Here is an 18,714-nt window from a genome sequence, read left to right on the forward strand (position 1 = left end):
GAGCATAAAAGGAAGACACATTTCGTCTTTGTCATGTAAATTGACAGTTTTCTTTTTTTATTGTTCCTATGTGAATGAATTTGGGCTAAGAATTTCTTGTTTGCCTTTCATCCTCTTAAAAACTTAAAACTTGTTTCTGCTATAACTCAAAAGCTGTGAAAATATAGATGGACAGAAAATCATAGCTATGATCATTTTAAGTTTTGAAGAGTCTGAAGCAAACTACCTGAAGTTTGAATCTTTTTACTACATGTAAAACCTAAAAAAATTAACTACCACTGAAGTCTTCTATCTTTAGTTAGTTTTCTATTGTTTTCTAATTGCTTTTGTAATATTTGTTGAATTGAAATGGCCTTGAGAAGAAATTAAGAAACACTGCAGTGTATATGATGAAAAGAAAAGGGAAAGAAAAGGCGCTCACAGGGCAGACCCTGCCACTGTAAGAGATTTGCTGTAGCTTTGTGAGTTTTGTCCGTGAATAGAACTTTGAAGCAATGTTTTTAAAAATGTCTCCACGTTTTATTCGCATATTTATGGTCACACTTGTTGGAGTAACACTGCTGTCATTTGTCAAAGGATCTGGAAAAGGTTTATGAAGAATGCATTTATCTTTGGGTTTGAGGAAATACACAACACATCATAAACTTGCTTTAGAAAGCTAAACTACATTGGGTATTTTTCAAAATGAGTAACCAAATAGATTAGTTAGCCGACCTCTGAAGATTTCTACCACATCTTCTTCTCTGCTACACTTTAACTTTCTACATGTTTGTCAGATTATTAAGATTTTATTTTGTTTCTGTAATTACAGTAATTATGCCATATTAGCACGGTGTCTTCTTACTATAACACGACAATAAATGAGCAGTTTTAAAAAATAGACCACCACAACTATCACTTGTGGCTACTTAGGGAAAGCTGTTCAATGTGTTGCCAGCGTGCTGCTGACCTTCAATTATAAACCAGTTAAGGAAGGCTGGTATCATCTCTGCTCTTAGTAGAAATACAAAAAGATGACAGGAAATACTGAGGATGTGGCTACCTCTTTATACACGATGAAATAGACTGGCTCTTCACACATCAAACCAAGTGGTTCAGAATCAACCAAGGTGACATAAAAGAACAGAGTCTAAAGGATGAGCTGCTTTTCCGCAAAATGGCTTTTTCCACTTAGTTGCAAAGAGTGCAAGATAAAAGCAACATAATGTACTGTTTGGGACTAGACACAAAAGGCACTCAAAGGGAGAGAAAAGTAGAGAAAAAAAAACTTTGCTACGCAATTCTAGTATGATCTTTCAACCTCATTAATGAATAGAGTTGGGACAATGCTGTGCATGCGGAAGAGGCCATGGGTATCATAAAATGTCATCTCTGTTTACTCCAGCCAAGCCAGTGCACAATTAATACCAAATGACATTTCACTGTCCTTCTCGCATGCCATCAGCAGATATTACTCCTCAAAATCTGCATGCTTCTTAACAGTCAGCATGGCTGCTTAAGTCAGAATCCAGCTTTGTTTGTCTCCTGACTTAGTCATTGAAAGGCTGCTGCTTTGCTCTTGTGGAAATTTTCAACTTTTGCGTGGTGTGCTTTATTCCCTCACATCTGCTGCAATATTTTACATAATGACATATAATGAAAAAGTTATAATAAAAAGGTTTGGAAGTGCTTGACAACAGTTGTCACAAAGAAATAAAGGAATAAAACAAATAATACATTTGGAGATGTTTCAGGTTCAAGCATGAGAACACCACCAAAACACTGTCAAAAGATGCTAAAAATGTCATTCAGATGTTAAAGACGGAGCAGCTTATATTGTGGAGTGCTACAATTACACAGGGTGCTAAAGGGCTCAAAGGAGGCAGATTTTATAAATTGGTCTTAACACTCAAGCAGCCAATTTGCACTTAAGCTGCTGATGACAAGAGATAATTACTAACTGCTCTGATGGGGGAATGTTTGCGTAATAAATGGTTCTGCATACTTTTTTGGTGAACAATGCCAATCACACATTAAAGTGATTAATTTTTTTTGTATTAGAAGATGTTTATGTGGTCACTATAAATATGCTCACAAAACACAAAGATCCAAGAAAGTGACAGCAGTAGGCGTAAATAATAAGTAAATAATCAGACTCATTCATTGTAAAAAAAATGCCACTTACAACAAATTCACCATTCTGTGAAATAATTACACAATTTGAGGAAAAGAATTCTTCACTAAAATTTTCTAGCTCATCAACAGCATATTATATTATTTAGCATTTTTATATGACATAAGGAAAAAAAGATCATTGTCAAAAAAATCAAGTCGGACTGACGTGCATGTATATTGTTACAAGGACGGTGGTCCAATTTCATGCCCAGGTTGAATGCTATTGTAGCTTGACTCAACTGTGCATGTAAACGTACAGACTGAAAGATTTAGAATATCTATAGACAGAGCAAGGTCTTCAGCCAACACTGAATGGCTGGGATCTTTGGGCCTTTAGTAACCAACTGGACTTCCTTGTATTTAGCCCCCAGTTCTCTCCATCTCAACCCTGCCAGTAATGCCTGTCTGGCCCAAGGGGATTTGCCAGTCCAATGGCGCTAGCTACAGGCTCCAAAGGGAACCCAGATCAAGCCCCACTTAACCAGAAGTAACAGTGGAAACGCTAGCAGTGTGACTCACTCCCTCGCCTGCACTGGGCCAGATTGTAAAAAGGTGGCCACAAGTATCCCAGACCACCTTTGAATGTGGCCTAACCAGCTTGATCTGAATGACTCCTCAGTGCTCGTTCACACCTGTCTTTAGTGCTGTCCACATGAGATAAATCCCCCAGAATGAACGTCAGTAATAGGTCTGTGCAGGGCTTTAGAGTTGGGCAGGGACATGGACGCTGGCCAGAATTCTAGGGAAGAGGAATCCAGCCAGATACAAAAGAAAACCTGTTCTAAAGTGCTGGGATCTGAAAGGCAGATGGTCCGCCTTTCACACATTCAACAACATGTGCAGCCAAGACACAGAAATTACTTCAGGAAAACTTTCTGCCTGTCTCTGACCAACTGAGCTAAGGCCCAGACTTACTTTAATTAGAACATCTGTGGAGATACTTAATGACAGCAGTTCAAGCGCTTTCCATCCATTCAGATAGAGGTTAAGAGGATCGGACATGAGTCCGAATGGGATAATCTACCCAAATACAGGTGTACAAAGTTTCCCCAAGATGATTTTAACTGCTGCCAAAGGTGCTTTGGTAAAGGGCTGAGTTATCCATTCCCCATCCATGCATAATGCTTCTTCCATTTTAGGTTCTTTGTAAGTTTTGAATTAACGGTCTGAAAACTGTCAGTTTGTCAAAATGGCATTTTGATTTAAATGTACAACTCTATGAAGTGTGCAAAAAGTCTGAACATTTTCATATATCTTCTGTATGTCCAAGGAGGAGTTGGCACATATTTGAACTGTATTTGTTGAAACAACTTTTTATGCAGGCCGATATCTGTATTTACCTTAAGGTGTAAAGTATCTTCCCGTCGTTCCATATTCTGAGCAGCTGGTTGGGCATTGTAATCCAGTGGGAATCTGCATTCTTGGAGTTTCTGAAGATGGTGTCTGGTAGCCAAATAAGTCCAACCATATTGCTGTTTAAAGTCAATATTTTCATTGTGTTGTTGTATCTGAGGCGGCTGTCTGTCCATGTCTGGGCAAAGATGATGTCAATTTGGTACTCCTAAAAAAAGAAACAAAAGACAAATGTAAGTGAACAGCCTGCATAGTGTCTTGTCAATTTATTAAAAAGGCATCAGGAATGTTCTGTGGTTATAAAAAAAAGAAGACAAGGGAACAACTAGATCTGCCATCAAAGAGTATTGATATCCTTTTTAAATGATTGAGAATTAGAGGATTATGTGTCTCGGACTAATATTTGCATGCCATCTGTCATTCATCACTTTAACCAGCAGGAACATTTATCATTTAACTTGCTTGCTGGCCCATGTGTCGTGCTCATCTCATGCTATTCTGAGTGTAACCTCTCCAAGGGTACAGCTCCTTTCAGCCCCTGGTATTCTGGTATTTGCTGACAAAGATTATACAAAGGTAATTTAAAAAAAAAAACAACGCAATTTTATTGTAGTATAGATAAATGAAATTGTGGTGTTTCATAATTAATAGTTAATGCTAAGTTTATTTGAACAGTGTTGGGCTCAGTACAATTTCACACTGATTACATCAAAAGAACAATCACTCCAGACCTTAACTGGCACAACTAAATCTCTAAATTGTCTTTTGAATATTTTGGTTACAATCACACGTTTTACTAATGGGCATTTTAGAACAAAAGTTTGATAACCAAACTGTAGATTATGTACATATTCATACATATTCATATGGAGTGGATGTGAATGGCTGAGCCACTAGAAGGCCCTGATTTATTTATGTCATTAAAAGTCAGCTTAATTCAGCTTCATCCAACTTCTGGTCTGGTCTGTCATGTCATCATCAGCATGTTACAAATATTGGATATTTATATCCCTTTGTAAAAAGACAAAATATCAATATTTGAGAGGAGCACTTTGAATTTTGTTTTTTACCCAGCAAAATGTTGCACAAACTAAAACAATGATTTTAAAAAAAAAACCAAACTAGCTAAATAAACCTATTATGAAAAACACACTTTGTTTTCAAAAGAAAATGACAAGAAAATTAAACTAAAGAACTACAGTCAAGGCCTTCCTCACCTTCCACAGTGCACCAGATGAAGATTGGAAGATTGGACTGAATTTAATACATGGATGAGCTGGAATAAAGGCTTCATTCTCTGAAAAAGCAACTGGATTTGAAAATGTAGCCAAAGCAAAGTAAAAATGAGCATGATGAGTTGCAACAATAACAGCAGTGCACTCAGTGCAAGCCTCACTACAAGTATGCCTATTATCCACACATTCACAGGTGCAGTCATTTTAAAACCATTAACGCAACGAAGCCCGTATGAAAAGGGGTTTAAAAGCTCCACCCTGTAAAGGGTTCCATCAGGAACCTTCAAAAATCAAGATGAATCCCCTCTGTAGTCTTGTCTCGTCTTAGAGACTACAAATTATCAAAATAATAATAGAAGAGGGAAATGGCAGCAAATACACAGAGACACACCAACAGCTACACTCCCCCACCTAATGAAATAACAGGCAAGTTTTTCTGAATATTAACGGCTTCATCAATTTGACGTGATGACATTCAAATGTTGGTCACAAGAACACTTCTGTTCCTTTGTGCTTCATCGAGACATGTCTGTTAAAATGAAAGAGAGCACAATGGAATGCTTGGAATATTTATCATTTGTGCACCAAGTGAGGTTTATCCTCAACTGAGGTATGTCCTCACAGAGTCACAGTTTTCTAACAACAATATGTGATATCTCCAAAACAATTCATATGAGGGTGCCAAGAGCATAGGGCTTGTAAGTGTTACGCTTGTGAGGGTTTAACAGCACTACAACAGTGTACCTGTGATTTTTGACTTCAGCTGAAAACACCAGCTGCACCGTCACTGCTGTTTGTCAGATACAAACCTGCAGCTGTTTTCTCATCACAATACATCATTCTGCCAATAAAAACTCATATTAAACTAAAAAAACAGCTTTCCACTGTTTAAAACAAAATAGTAAGGGATATAAGTAATTGAAATTGTTGATATTTAATCAAAGAGCTTCAGCTGCAGTTAAAAATGCTTTTAAAGTTTCTTTTGTTAATTTTGCTCAGGTGCTGTGAAACTGAGGATGAATATGACAATGCAATGTTGATATCTATTCAGTAACATGATGGGTCAGAGCCCTCTGAAAAACTGATCTGAGGCCAGATAATTCCCTGCTGCCATGCAAATCCATCAATTAACCTGAATGCTGCAGCTCATACTTGTGCCATGTTAAAAACAATGTGTATTTATTACTAAGTCTAATGCCTCTTTGCCTTTAAAGTAAGTGTAGAGTCTGTTGTAATCAGTCAGATATCTGTCACAAAATTTTACTCTCAAAGGGCCCCAAAATCCAGAATACTAGAGATTATAGTCACAACACACTGAACTGCTGCAGATGTCACATTGCTTTTTCACATATTTGAATGTATCTTACAGGCACGCTAACAACTACTGCAGAACTTAATGTGAAATACGTGCGCCTGATTACGATGACCACAAATAATGATGTTGATAATCCCAACCAAGGCTGAACTGTTATCATTACAGCACAAACGGTCACATTTTAACTAGTCAAGTGGGAAAGCCAAGGCTATAATGATCAAAACTTGTGTTGCCCGATATCTTTTAAATAGAGTTTCTGCCTTCAAACAGCTGCTAACAGCAATACATGACCCAGAAATAAGGCTGAGTTTAACGCTAAAGCTCAAGTCAAACAAAAATAAAATACACTCATTATCATACAGGCACTCATACATGCTGATAAACAGCACATAAGTGGTGGGGACATATCACTGCAAGCTGTTGTACCACTAACCCGCCTGCACTGAACACAAAACCATCAGTGACAGAAAGAGTTCCAAATCAACAGCACACACCAGAGGCTCACCAAAAGGCAAACACACATGCTACTGAAGAATCTAACCTAATTAGATGGATCCATCCATCCATTATCTTCTGCTTATCTGAGGTTGGGTTACGGAGGCTACAGATTCGGGAGGGAACTCTCCCCCAGCAGCTGGACTTGCCTGAAAAACCTCCAAAGCGAGGCGACTTGGAGGCACCCTAGTCAGATGCCCGAACCGCCTCAACTGACTCCTTGTGATGTGGAGGAGCAGCGACTCTGGTTGAGCTCCTCACCCAAGGTCTAAGGCTGAACCCAGCCACCCTCCGAAAAAAACCCATTTCAGTTGCTTGTATCACAATCTCATTATTTCTGTCACTGCCATGTTGGACTTTCAAGATTTGATATGTTTTCTATGTTGTATTGTGAACAGAATATTGGTTCATGTAGTTTCCAAATCACCCCATTATGTTTGTATTTATATTTTCCATGGGGTCCAGACATTTTTTAAGTTAGGTTGCTACATTCATCTAATGTCCTTCTGTATGCAGGCATGTGATTTGCTCATAAAATCATTCAACATTGTGAATCTGTCTGTTGCTCTTTAGCATCCCAACTTGCTTCTGTTCACTTAGCCTACCAGTTACAGTTGCTGCATATGCCCGAAGTAAAATGTAAAATTCTAAAACCCCTGTTACAGTTATTCAAATGAGCATGACTGTCAGTAATTCAGCTTGAAGGCTGTTGTGCTGAAATGGACATATGCTAGTTCATGCAAATGAAACCTTGAATCTCTCTGACAACGAAGCATACAAAGATGTACATTACAATGAAATTAATGATATCTTGCTCCCTTCTAGCTGTCTACACCTTTTTATTCGGCTGCCTGAAATGCATTTGACCTTGCACAAGCTTGAATAGCTTCCCCACAGAGAATGAATCCTATAATTATGAGAATCACTGGGTGCTCATGATCTTTAATTTTGTGGAGCTCAGGGGATTCTAAAAAAGAAAAAAATGACCAGTGAAGGAGACATCCTGCTCATGAAATGAAAATAACTAATATGAGTTCTGGAAATAGTGAGCTGCACCCATTGGGTAAGAGGTAAATTTACCAACTTTGTACCGTCTTGTATTATCTAACAATGTTAACTACGTGGAAAGCATATTGATCCCACTTCCACCTCCCTGCTGCTCACAGCTGCTTCCAGTTACTATACTGTGGCAGGTGTTGCTGTGAAGAAAATGAGTCTTTCACTTCATCTGCCTTGGAAAAGGTTTCTATATTAAGACTGTTAGTGTTGAGGGAACACACATTATATTTAAAGACACTGCTGGACAGTACAAAAACAACCGACAGAATCATGTCATTCAAAGTGGAGTACAGAGCAAATTGTCCCATGGCACATGAAACTGCTGCTAGTCACCGTAACAAGAAGAACAAATGTCCCTTCTGTACAAAGCAAGGTGCATGATAAAAAGATTTACCCTGTTCTAAAATTTTCACCTCATCCCGCACCTTTGGCATAAACGGAAATGTAAAATGCAAGGTGGTATAGTGTAGACATCAGCTGGACTCATAGACTATGTAAAAAAAAAGACGTTGTTACACATGGAGGCAGAGTGAAATTAACTTAAAAAGTGTTAGTAAGAATCTAGCTGTTCCTGCACTTCTTACAAAAGGTTTAAACTTTTGTGGCTACATCTCATGTAGAAGCTGCTTTCTCTGCTCAGTGATTCAGAGCAGATTTATCTTTAAAGACACTTGGAGGAAAATTAAATCTTGAATCTCAAAATTTTCTCCTGAATGTTGAGTCACACTAAACAGGTTTTTTTCTGAAGAAATATTTCCCCATTAAGTTTTAAATCGATGGGAAAGTGGGAAAATCAATCATCATTGAAAATCTGCACATGGCTTAATGTGGATTTTGATGTGAGAAAAATTATTCTGCTCCAGTTTACCCATTGCGTAAAACTGACCAGAATATAAATCAAATGGGCACTGGGCTGACTAATGGCTCTGGATGGAAAATGCGGCTGAAATGTGCAGCAGACTGGGAGAAGCCTCCTGTCAGGATGACACTGCTGCTCTGTGCCGGCTGCAGTGAGTGTTGCAGCTTTTCACTTTGAAGGGAGGCGAGCAGATGCGTATTCCATTGACCTTCCTGCCAGTTTATGCAAATCACACTTCATTAATTACTTTTTTGAGGTGAAAAAATTTGTGGGAGAAGCCTGTTCCGCACTATGTTGCCTGAGCTGATTAAGATGCACCAAATCAACATATTCTCCATATTCTCCTTGAATTGGTCACAAATGAGAAAAGGTCAGTAGAAGCTCTACATTTGCTCACTTTTCATTCTATTCTAGTATGGACTTTTTTTCTTTTTTGCAGTATGTTGTATATTCATATATTTTTGTAATTGCTGACTTTGTGCTACACATTACTGTAAACTTGAGGACAAAAATAACTGTGACCTCTTTTTTTCAGCTCCTTCACACTCAAGAGAGGTACAAGTTCCGCTTCGTGGACCAGAAAAAAGTTTTTGTTTCCTCCCACTTTTCAGTTCTGTTTAAGGTAAGAAGGGTGTCTCATTCAGAGCAAGTGATGCGGGCATTAACCCTCAAGCTAAATATATTTCCTCCTTAAGTTTTGAGAACATTTAAGTTGTTTGATTTAGTTTCAGTTGAAAAGTCCAGCACTTCTGCCAGATGCTGTAAACTAGGCCAGCACAAAAGCTTCTAGGTTTTCAGTGTGAGCTGGCACTTTATGAGAATGCAGAAAAAGAGGCACACATTACTGTACATACTGTTCTGTGCTTAGAGAGATCTTGTTACATGCCTTTGCTGGCTTTAAGCTTCTCTCTGTCTCCTCATTAGAAGTAGCAAAACTTTATCATTCACCTGGTGGGACCCACTGCTCGGGGTCCTAAGGTTTGCTGAGGCTGGAGAACTTAATGATTTGAAATTGTATTCATCCTAGTTGATACTATGATATGACAAAACCCAAGGTCCTGTTCCTTGACACTGACACCGTATGGCTTAAACACACTGTATCAAAAGCTTTGAAGCCACATTAGAGACAAAGCAGGAACTTTAAGTTTTCTTACACATGCAAATCCACTGCAATGTTCCCATAGGATGAACCCCACTTGTTTTACAGTGCATGCTCCCTCCTATAAAGTAAAACTGATAGACTGAGGGTGGAATTGTTGGGAAAATATCCTCTCATGGCCCCCTGAAGATTTGTTTCCAATAGATTTTTGTCATTGTTACACGCTGCAGCTTTAAGTTCTTTGCTTGAATTTTATTTAGGGTTTTTTGCAGTTACTGCCTTTTTTAATGTTACGTTTATTTTGCTACCCGCTCAAATTCCTTCCTTCTGAGTCATTCAAGAAACTGAAACATCGGCTTTAGCTTTCACCTCATCACAAAAATGAGGACAACGTTTGGGTAAGTCAGACTCATTTGTTAATAAAAAAAGTGGTAGCATTTAATGATCCTTATTTTCTTTATTAACATGAAAACTTTAGTAATGGCTTTCACACTCCTCTGACTGAACCATAAAGCTTGTGGGTACATGTAAAATACTTCAAGCAGCACATGGACTATGGCAGATGATTCATTTTTTAATTTTGCCTTCTGTTCGATGACTCTTGGTTTGCATATTGTCTCTCAGAGTGAGTGAGCTGCGAGCAGCAGCATGGATTCTGCTCGCTACAGAAAGCAACAGTAAGTGGACATAACATTTGAAAGTCTTATCTTTTTAACACCTTATCTTGCAAAAACAGGTAATCTATTCACATAAATAATCAACAAAATGTGTCATTTTCCATGGTGTGCTAAATTCATTCAAGGTTTTCTTTAAAAGTAGCATGCAACCCTTTGTCTCTACAATATAAAGCGCACCAGGAAATTTTGTGGAGATCAGGTGCACGTGCAAAAAAGCTCAGTATCCCATTACGCTATATTACTGATGTAGTGGCACAAAGGTTGCAAAGATTCATACATCATAGACTAGGTTTTGGTGCACAGAGCTGTTGAATGTATGAAAAAAGCAGATTTTACGTGTTTCAGTTCCATCTCAAACACTTTTGCAGTGCATGAAATATGTAACACGCACATTTAACATTCCTGGCTTTAGCTTGTCATAACTTCTGGTTTGGTTGTATTTTTGTTCATATTTTTATCTTTTCAAGTGGTCTTTAGTTGCTTATTACCTTGCTTGCCTCTCAACTGGTTTCAGTTAGTTTATTTCTACTGTCTGTTTATTGAGTGCCATTCTCTGTATTTATACTGCCTGGTTTTCTGTGTTCTTTGCCACTTCATCATCACACCTCTTGGTTTCGTTTCTGCTTGTTCTTCTGTCCTGAACTGCTCTGTGAGTTTTGTGCTCTCTTACGTTTAATCACGTTTTCTGGAAACCCTGCTTTGCATCATTGATTGATGTTATTAATTTCCTTCATAATTGAATCATTTTTGACTTTGGCTTTGGACTGCCAGTGTATATATGTGTGTATGTTCTGTGTATGTACCAAGGTCCTCACCCCTCAACGTGACGAAGCTCGGTTGCAGGTAACACAAGCAAAGGAGAGTTACAGCTGCTGAATCATATGTCCTATCCTCAGTCTCTCCTTCATCACGATCACTATGTTATCTCCTACTCTCTCCATTTTTTGAATGCCTCTGCTTTTATAATGGTTTTCATAGCAGCAAAGGTACATTTTGTTCACTCATGTCCCAAAACTGGTTCTTTTTTGTGTTACTGCAGTTACTAACATAACATGGGTTCATAACATGCTGATTAAACCACAACTATGAGCCTTGTGATGTGATGCTCATGTTGATGACTTCATTATTGAAATCTTTCAGCCTGAAAAAAGAAAGAAAGAAAAATATTTAGACAGAGCACTGTCTTAAGTTCCTTTTCACACGAATCCCCTTTTATCAACACTGAACCAGCTGACCAACATATTCCGCATTCATATAATTGTCCAATTGAACATATGGCTTTATTGCTTATTAAAATATGGCTGAGTCTACTTGTCCTTTTTTAAGCGGAATCTGCAATGTTCTTTATCCTCGCTAGTTTAAAATCATGCAACTGGAAAACAGTCAGAAATATCATTTTTCAAACATTTGTCCTTTCATTTTTGAGAGCAGATGGGGGGTGTTTCACTGGCCAAAATTATTCCGTAAACCAGGTGAAATCAAAAACCAGACAAGACAGTGACTAAAAGCTGTAACAGAAACTACATGCTAAAATACATGCTAAACTTGCTCTATTTTAGTGGTTCTTTTTAAAGTCTCAGAACTAAATCTTATATCTAAAGATATAAGATCTAAAGAGCTAAATCTTGTTTTTGTATTTTCTGTGAAATGAATTACCTGATTAATCAATTTTTACAGAATTTAAACTACTTGAATCTGTAAAGGGTTGTGTTGGGATTAGCACTGTCACCTCGCAGAAAGTGGATTACCTGTTTGAATCTCGACCCTTTGCATGAGTTTGCATGTTCTCCCTGTGCATGTAAAAGTTCTCTCCAGGTACTCCAGCTTCCTCCCACAGTCCACAAACATGGATGTTAGATTGATTGTAGCTGTGAGTGTGCATGGTTGTCTGTCTCATTTGTTTCTGCCTCTTGCTCAAAGGCAGCTGGTAAAGGCTCAAGCTCTATTATCTGTACTGGTATGCTGTCCAGGATTATAGGTGGAAACAGAGTTATATTAGCATTTACCTATCTTAACCCAGGACACAATGTCCATTATCCATTTGATTCATGTTAGAAATTATATAAATAACTCTCTTTCTTCTTTTTGAAAGTTTGCCACATTGTTTGGCATCACATGCACACTTGCTTAGTGGTCAATTCAAGCTCTGACTAAATCTGCAAAGTGGTCTCATAAAGAAGACTAAATTTCACAACTTCAACACAAACTCATGTAAGCAAGGGTTTGAACATAAAAGTAAAATGGTATGTAATGTTTAAGGGATTAATGAAGACATACACATTTTAGTGGTTATGTCATAGCAAAGTCAACCATGCCATGAGTCTGTAAAATCAGGTTTGTAATGAAGATGCTCTTTACTGTAGACAGGATGAGCTTTTGGTACATTAATCATTTAAACCTTTGTTTTTGTTAATAGCAGTCGGGGACATGACACATAATATATTGTCTTTTGAGTGGACTTGGTTCCTTCTGACAGGCTATGAAGACAGGCAATTTATCAGGTTCAGCATTCTCTCAGCAGGTTCAATAAACAGCCTACTGGGCATTTTTTCCCCCAACAACATAAGAAACATAAACAAGTTTTTTAAGTTGTACTTTCTTAATGTTAATGTTGCTGGTCCTTAAAAGTTTGTATATACACACACACAAATATACATACATAAATATGCACAGACACACATATATATTATATAAACATATTATATTTTGTATATTATATATAAATATAATTATATTTATATTATGTTAAACATTAATATATATTTATATCATATATATATTATAGTTGCCCAACAGACAAAAACTGAAGGCGCCTGGACAAACTGGTAAAAAAAGCCAGTTCTGTTGTAGGTAGAACACTAGACCCTCTCAGTGCTGTGGTGGAGCAACGGATGAGGAGGAAACTGTATTCTGTTTTGGATAATAATAGCCATCCTCTCCACAGCATCCTGGCAGGTCAGAGGAGCAGCTGCAGTGAGAGGCTCATCTCACTGTGCTGCAGGACTGAAAGGTTCAGGAGGTCCTTTGTCCCCACAGCCATAAGGCTTTTTAATATTGACTGCTGACATGTTCTTCTTAAATTTATTTATTTTGTCATTGATTATTATTATTATTATTATTGTTGTTGTTGTCTAGTATGCAATAATTGTAAATATTTATCATTTTTTTGGAGCTACCTGACTAATTTGAATTTCCCTCACTGGGGGATGAATAAAGTATTTTTCTATTCTATTCTATTTCTATATCTAAAATATTTCTACATAAATATGTTTTAAACATCATCAGATCTTCTCTGAAGTTCTAAAAGAAGATACCATTCTATCAAACAAATTAGACTAATGTTATAGCTACTTATATATAATTTATATTTGCATAAAACATATCTAAAATGTCATATGTCAGCTTCACATCACACCACACAAAGGGCTGGTGATGCTTTGTCAGATTTGGTTTGAAAGTAGCTTTTCTGCCAACTGAGCTTGAATATGTGTGCCACACAAATGTCTTAGCAGAGAACAGAGAAGGGAGAGGAGACAAGGAATTGAACTGATCAATACTTCTTTCAAAGCTCTCACAATGCTTTTAAATAAGAAGAAACACACCACCACACACTTCAAGTTGGTTATAAAACATTAGCCCAGAAAGGCAAAAAGGGCAAATTAGAATTTTATTTATTTTTTATAAGGCAGACCGACACAGCATTCTTTGGACAGATGAAAATAACTTTTACCAGAATAAAATAAAAATACATATATATGGCGTAGGCATAGAGCATCTCATCATCCAAAGCACACATCTGCAAAAAGCATGGAGGCAGTCAAATGGTATTGTATGCATAGCTTTTAAGGGCACTGAGTTTATTGATGATATCAGACCATAAAAGCAGCAGGATGAGTTTTAAAGTGTACAAGAATATACTGCACTGCTTGTTCATATTCAAAATGTAGCTAGGTTGATGCCTCACAGTACAGATCCACCTGAAACATTCTGAGAAAGTAGCCCAACAGCTTTTGAAGGTGGAGAACAGGAATATTCTACAATGGCAGCATCAGTCACCTGACCCCAACGTTCAGAGATAACCTGTGTTTTTTTTTTTTGTTTTTTTACTTGTATAGTATTTCTGGTTAGAATGTTTTGGTCTTTTAAACTTTAAGTGAGTTGGGTTTCTTTTAGAGGTACACATTTATCCCTAATTCTATGTACACACGTGGACAAAATTGTTGGTACCCCTCAGTTAAAGAAGGAAAAACCCATTCCTCATGAGCATACTGCTCCAGTTGTCTCAGGTTTGATGGGTGTCTTCTCCAAATGGCATGTTTCAGCTCCTTCCACAGATGTTCAATGGGATTCAGATCTGGGCTCATGGAAGGCCACTTTAGAATAGTCCAACGCTTTTCTCTCAGCCATTCTTGGGTGTTTTTGGCTGTGTGTTTTGGATCGTTGTCCTGTTGGAAGACCCATGACCTGCGACTGAGACCAAGCTTTCTGACACTAGGCAGCACATTTCTCTCCAGAATGCCTTGATAGTCGTCAGATTTCATTTCACCTTGCACACATTCAAGACACCCTGTGCCAGATGCAGCAAAGCAGCCCCAAAACATTGCTGAGCCTCCTCCATGTTTCACCGTAGGGACAGTGTTCTTTTCTTCGTATGCTTGGTTTTTGAGTCTATGAACATAGAGTTGATGTGCCTTACCAAAAAGCTCCAGTTTGGTCTCATCTGTCCAAAGGACATTCTCCCAGAAGCTTTGTGGCTTGTCAACATGCATTTTTGCAAATTCCAGTCTCGCTTTTTTATGATTTTTTTTCAGCAGTGGTGTCCTCCTTGGTCGTCTCCCATGAAGTCCACTTTGGCTCAAACAACGACGAATGGTGCGATCTGACACTGATGTTCCTTGGCCTTGGAGTTCACCTTTAATTTCTTTGGAGGTTGTCCTGGGCTCTTTGGATACAATTCGAATGATCTGTCTCTTCAATCTGTCATCAATTTTCCTCTTGCGGCCACGTCCAGGGAGGTTGGCTACTGTCCCGTGGGTCTTGAACTTCTGAATAATATGAGCCACTGTTGTCACAGGCACTTCAAGCTGTTTAGAGATGGTCTTATAGCCTGCACCTTTAAGATGTTTGTCTATCATTTTTTTTCGGATGTCCTGGGACAATTCTCTCCTCCGCTTTCTGTTGTCCATGTTCAGTGTGGTACACACCTTTTCACCAAACAGCAGAGTGACTACTTGTCTCCCTTTAAATAGGCAGACTGACTGATTATGAGTTTGGAAACACCTGTGATGTCAATTAAAGGACACACCTGAGTTAATCATGTCACTCTGGTCAAATAGTTTTCAATCTTTTATAGAGGTACCATCATTTTTGTCCAGCCCTATTTCATTAGTTTGTTTTTTTTAAATAATTATGTTAATCAACATTTCAAAAGTAATGGCTGATTTTGATTATTTAATTTTCAATGAATTTTTATTCATTGTTACTTTTGTAGGTTTCAAGTCCTTTCAGTGAGAATTGTGGGTTTTTCCTTCTTTAACTGAGGGGTACCAACAATTTTGTCCACGTGTGTAAACATACTGTATAAAAACCGTTTTCATTGTTTAAGAAGAAGGTGGGTGTTTGTGGACTTATGAGTCAAGTAAACTATTCAAATCAGAAAATTCATGCTGGATGGAGGTGTGCTCCTTAGGCACATGGGACCCTGTGCGCGGCGGGGCCTGGCCCGTCACCCCTGGTTCCCTGGCTCCTTCACTCCATGGCTGTGGGGGCTCTACCTGGGACCTTCCTTTGCTATCCGCTGGGCTGGATTTCTTGTTATGGGCTGCCTGGTTTCTCTCTTCCTTATCTCATTGGGGTTACTTGTTACCTGGGTCTGGGAGCCTTTCCTGTCTGCTCCTAATCTCTGGAGTGGATGTGGTTACGGCCCCTCCCTCCATCACTACTCACAATTCATGTAAAGACTTTGGTATATGATTAACACACACACCCACCCACGCACACATATGCACAAGTATTGATTCACTCACATGTTCACTCCACTATTACAATGTGACTTTTGGCTTTAATAATAATCATTGATGACAGCGATTTTTATTCATATACTTGCTGCTGGTGATGTTGTTACTGTTTGTTTTTTCTGTTGTGTTTCTTTCCATTTATGTTTCTGTAGGTGATCCTGGCGATCCTGTGTATGGCTGCAGTTTCCTTTCTTTTCTCTCCACAGATGGAGAGATGGAGAGAGAATGCAGCAGTTGGTTAAGCGGTTTATAGCTACTGGTGTCTTTTCAAGCTTTCTCCTTTCAATTGTGCTGCAAACTATGATGAGAACACTTTGGCTTTGCTGAAACCTGTGCCTCTGAGTACAGCATGAAAAAAGATGGAAGCAAAGGTAACAAGTTTGCAGATTACATTTAGCTCTGTAAGACAGAAAACATTTTTCCAGCTATATTGGTAAAAGATTGAGCAGGATTGAGCAGTTAAACAGCTGTTTTTTTCTGTTTGAGTCTTCAGTATGTTGTTGTTTTCTGTAGGTTTATAACCAGTCAACTAAACTGTCAGATCATGTAAACAATGAAATCCATTACAAGCATTCTCACTGGTGTTGGATAACCTGGGATCATCTCTGCATGTAGAAAATGTTGCAACTGAAGACATCAGTGAAGGCCAGCATTTATGCATATATGCCTGTGTGTATGCATGTTTGCATGCATGTGTGTATGCATGCCAGGGATTTTTTTTCTTAGATAAAAACCCTCAGATGTCAGCAATTCATTATGAATGTGAAGCTCTGTTGTTATAGTAACCCTGCAGTCCTTCCACTCAAACTAGGTAAGCAGGCAGCACCATCTGAGTGAACTGGCACAATATTTTAGTGGTCTAATTAACACTAGTATGTTAATTTTCTTTAAAAATTTTAAGAAAAAAAAAGCTTCAAGTGCTAGTAAGTCTTTGCAGAATGGAATTAATCACCATTTGTCTCTTGGTGAAGTAATGATACCCTGAATCATATAGTGCATTGTAATTAGAAACAATACAAGCATGACAAGTGATATTATTGTAAATTAACTCGGAGACAATTGGGCTTAAAAAAGGCTTGTCACACAGAGAGGACAGGGTGCTTAACTTCTTGCTGTAGTAGTACTTAGTATGCACTAAATAATTATTGTAATTGAAATTAATTAATAGCTCTCAAGTATTTATTCTCAAGATTCCAAATTGTAAATCCCAGACCTTGCTTGACAAATCAAATTTTATTTTTATGGCACCTTTCATATTTAAAAAGCTACACAAAGTGCCTCACAGAACAACAATGATAAAACATACCAACCCTCCAATCACCATAAATACCCAGAGAGAAACAGAGACATACAGACACACATACACTTACCCACACACACGTGAGCGCGCACACGCACATGCACATGCAGACGCACGTGCACACACACACAAACACATAAGCTCAGACCCACTGCACCGATTAGACAGAGACATGGCCGGGCACCGAGACCTAAGGCAAGGAAAAAGCCACCCTTGGGGGCCGACCACACTGAGAGGGCTCCCAGCCCACGACTACAGGGAGCGCCACAGACGTACGCAGGGCCCAAAAAATACTGAGGTCATGAGTCAGAACTTCTAGTCGGGTTCAGGGGCATACTCCCCTGGAAATTTTTTTTAATTCTGTTATTTAAATCTGGCCCTTTTCAGAGTCTTAAAGGAACAAAAACAACATGATAATGACCTTTAGGCTTATTTGTTTTGTTTGTTATCAGAGAACATCAGCCTCATCCTAAATGATTTGCAAATGAGTTACAATGTAAAACTGAAGAATGAATTTCAACAAGTCATGGATCAGGAATAAAAAGGAATGAACTGTCCTGGGACAGAGGGATAATATATACAAATGCTTCATATTTCCTTCAGTATTCAAAATAGATACCCAAGCCCTATTACACTATCATGATGACGATAGTGCCTAATCTGTTCACTCTTGTTAAGGAAAGCCAGCTTTTGAACACATTTCTATTATAATCTTACACAATACTTCAATTATCCTGCATTATACATCTGACTTTTAAAACGTATACAGGTTTGGCATAGTTTCTTCCTTTTATAGTACCTGCTCCCCCTCTATCACTGCTCTTCTTCTTGCTGCTTGGCCCAAAGATGAGCTTGGTTTGGCTCAGCCTTTTCCTCCCTATCCTGCTTTCCTTTTAGTGAAGAATATAAAAAACTGGACTATCTCACTCACCTGCACCTTAATGCTAATGTCAATAAAATTGTTAATATTGTAACTTTTTACACTTTAATACCCTACACTTTTACTGAAGCATTTTTCTTATTTTCTTATTTTGTGTGGAATTATTGTGCCAAGTTTTTTTTATTCGACATATTTATATTTAAATTCTTATCCTTAATTCTTGGTAGTAGGTAAAAAGAAAATTTCACTGGACATTGTGTATGATTATGTA

At 38.1% G+C, this 18,714-nt stretch overlaps 1 protein-coding gene across 1 annotated transcript in view; it reads right to left on the minus strand.

The window, feature by feature from the left end:
- The window catches only part of gabrg3 (gamma-aminobutyric acid type A receptor subunit gamma3), a 68,089-nt gene that overhangs the window by 18,959 nt on the left and 30,416 nt on the right, over positions 1 to 18,714 (minus strand). The window contains exon 4 of the mRNA XM_072388749.1: positions 3,495 to 3,715. Within this exon, the coding sequence (XP_072244850.1) occupies positions 3,495 to 3,715 (221 nt within the window). The remainder of the gene's footprint in view (positions 1 to 3,494; positions 3,716 to 18,714) is intronic.

Source organism: Leuresthes tenuis, unplaced genomic scaffold (genome assembly GCF_036924035.1).
Source record: "Leuresthes tenuis unplaced genomic scaffold, fLeuTen1.0.hap1 SCAF_7, whole genome shotgun sequence".
Classification (NCBI taxonomy): domain Eukaryota; kingdom Metazoa; phylum Chordata; class Actinopteri; order Atheriniformes; family Atherinopsidae; genus Leuresthes; species Leuresthes tenuis.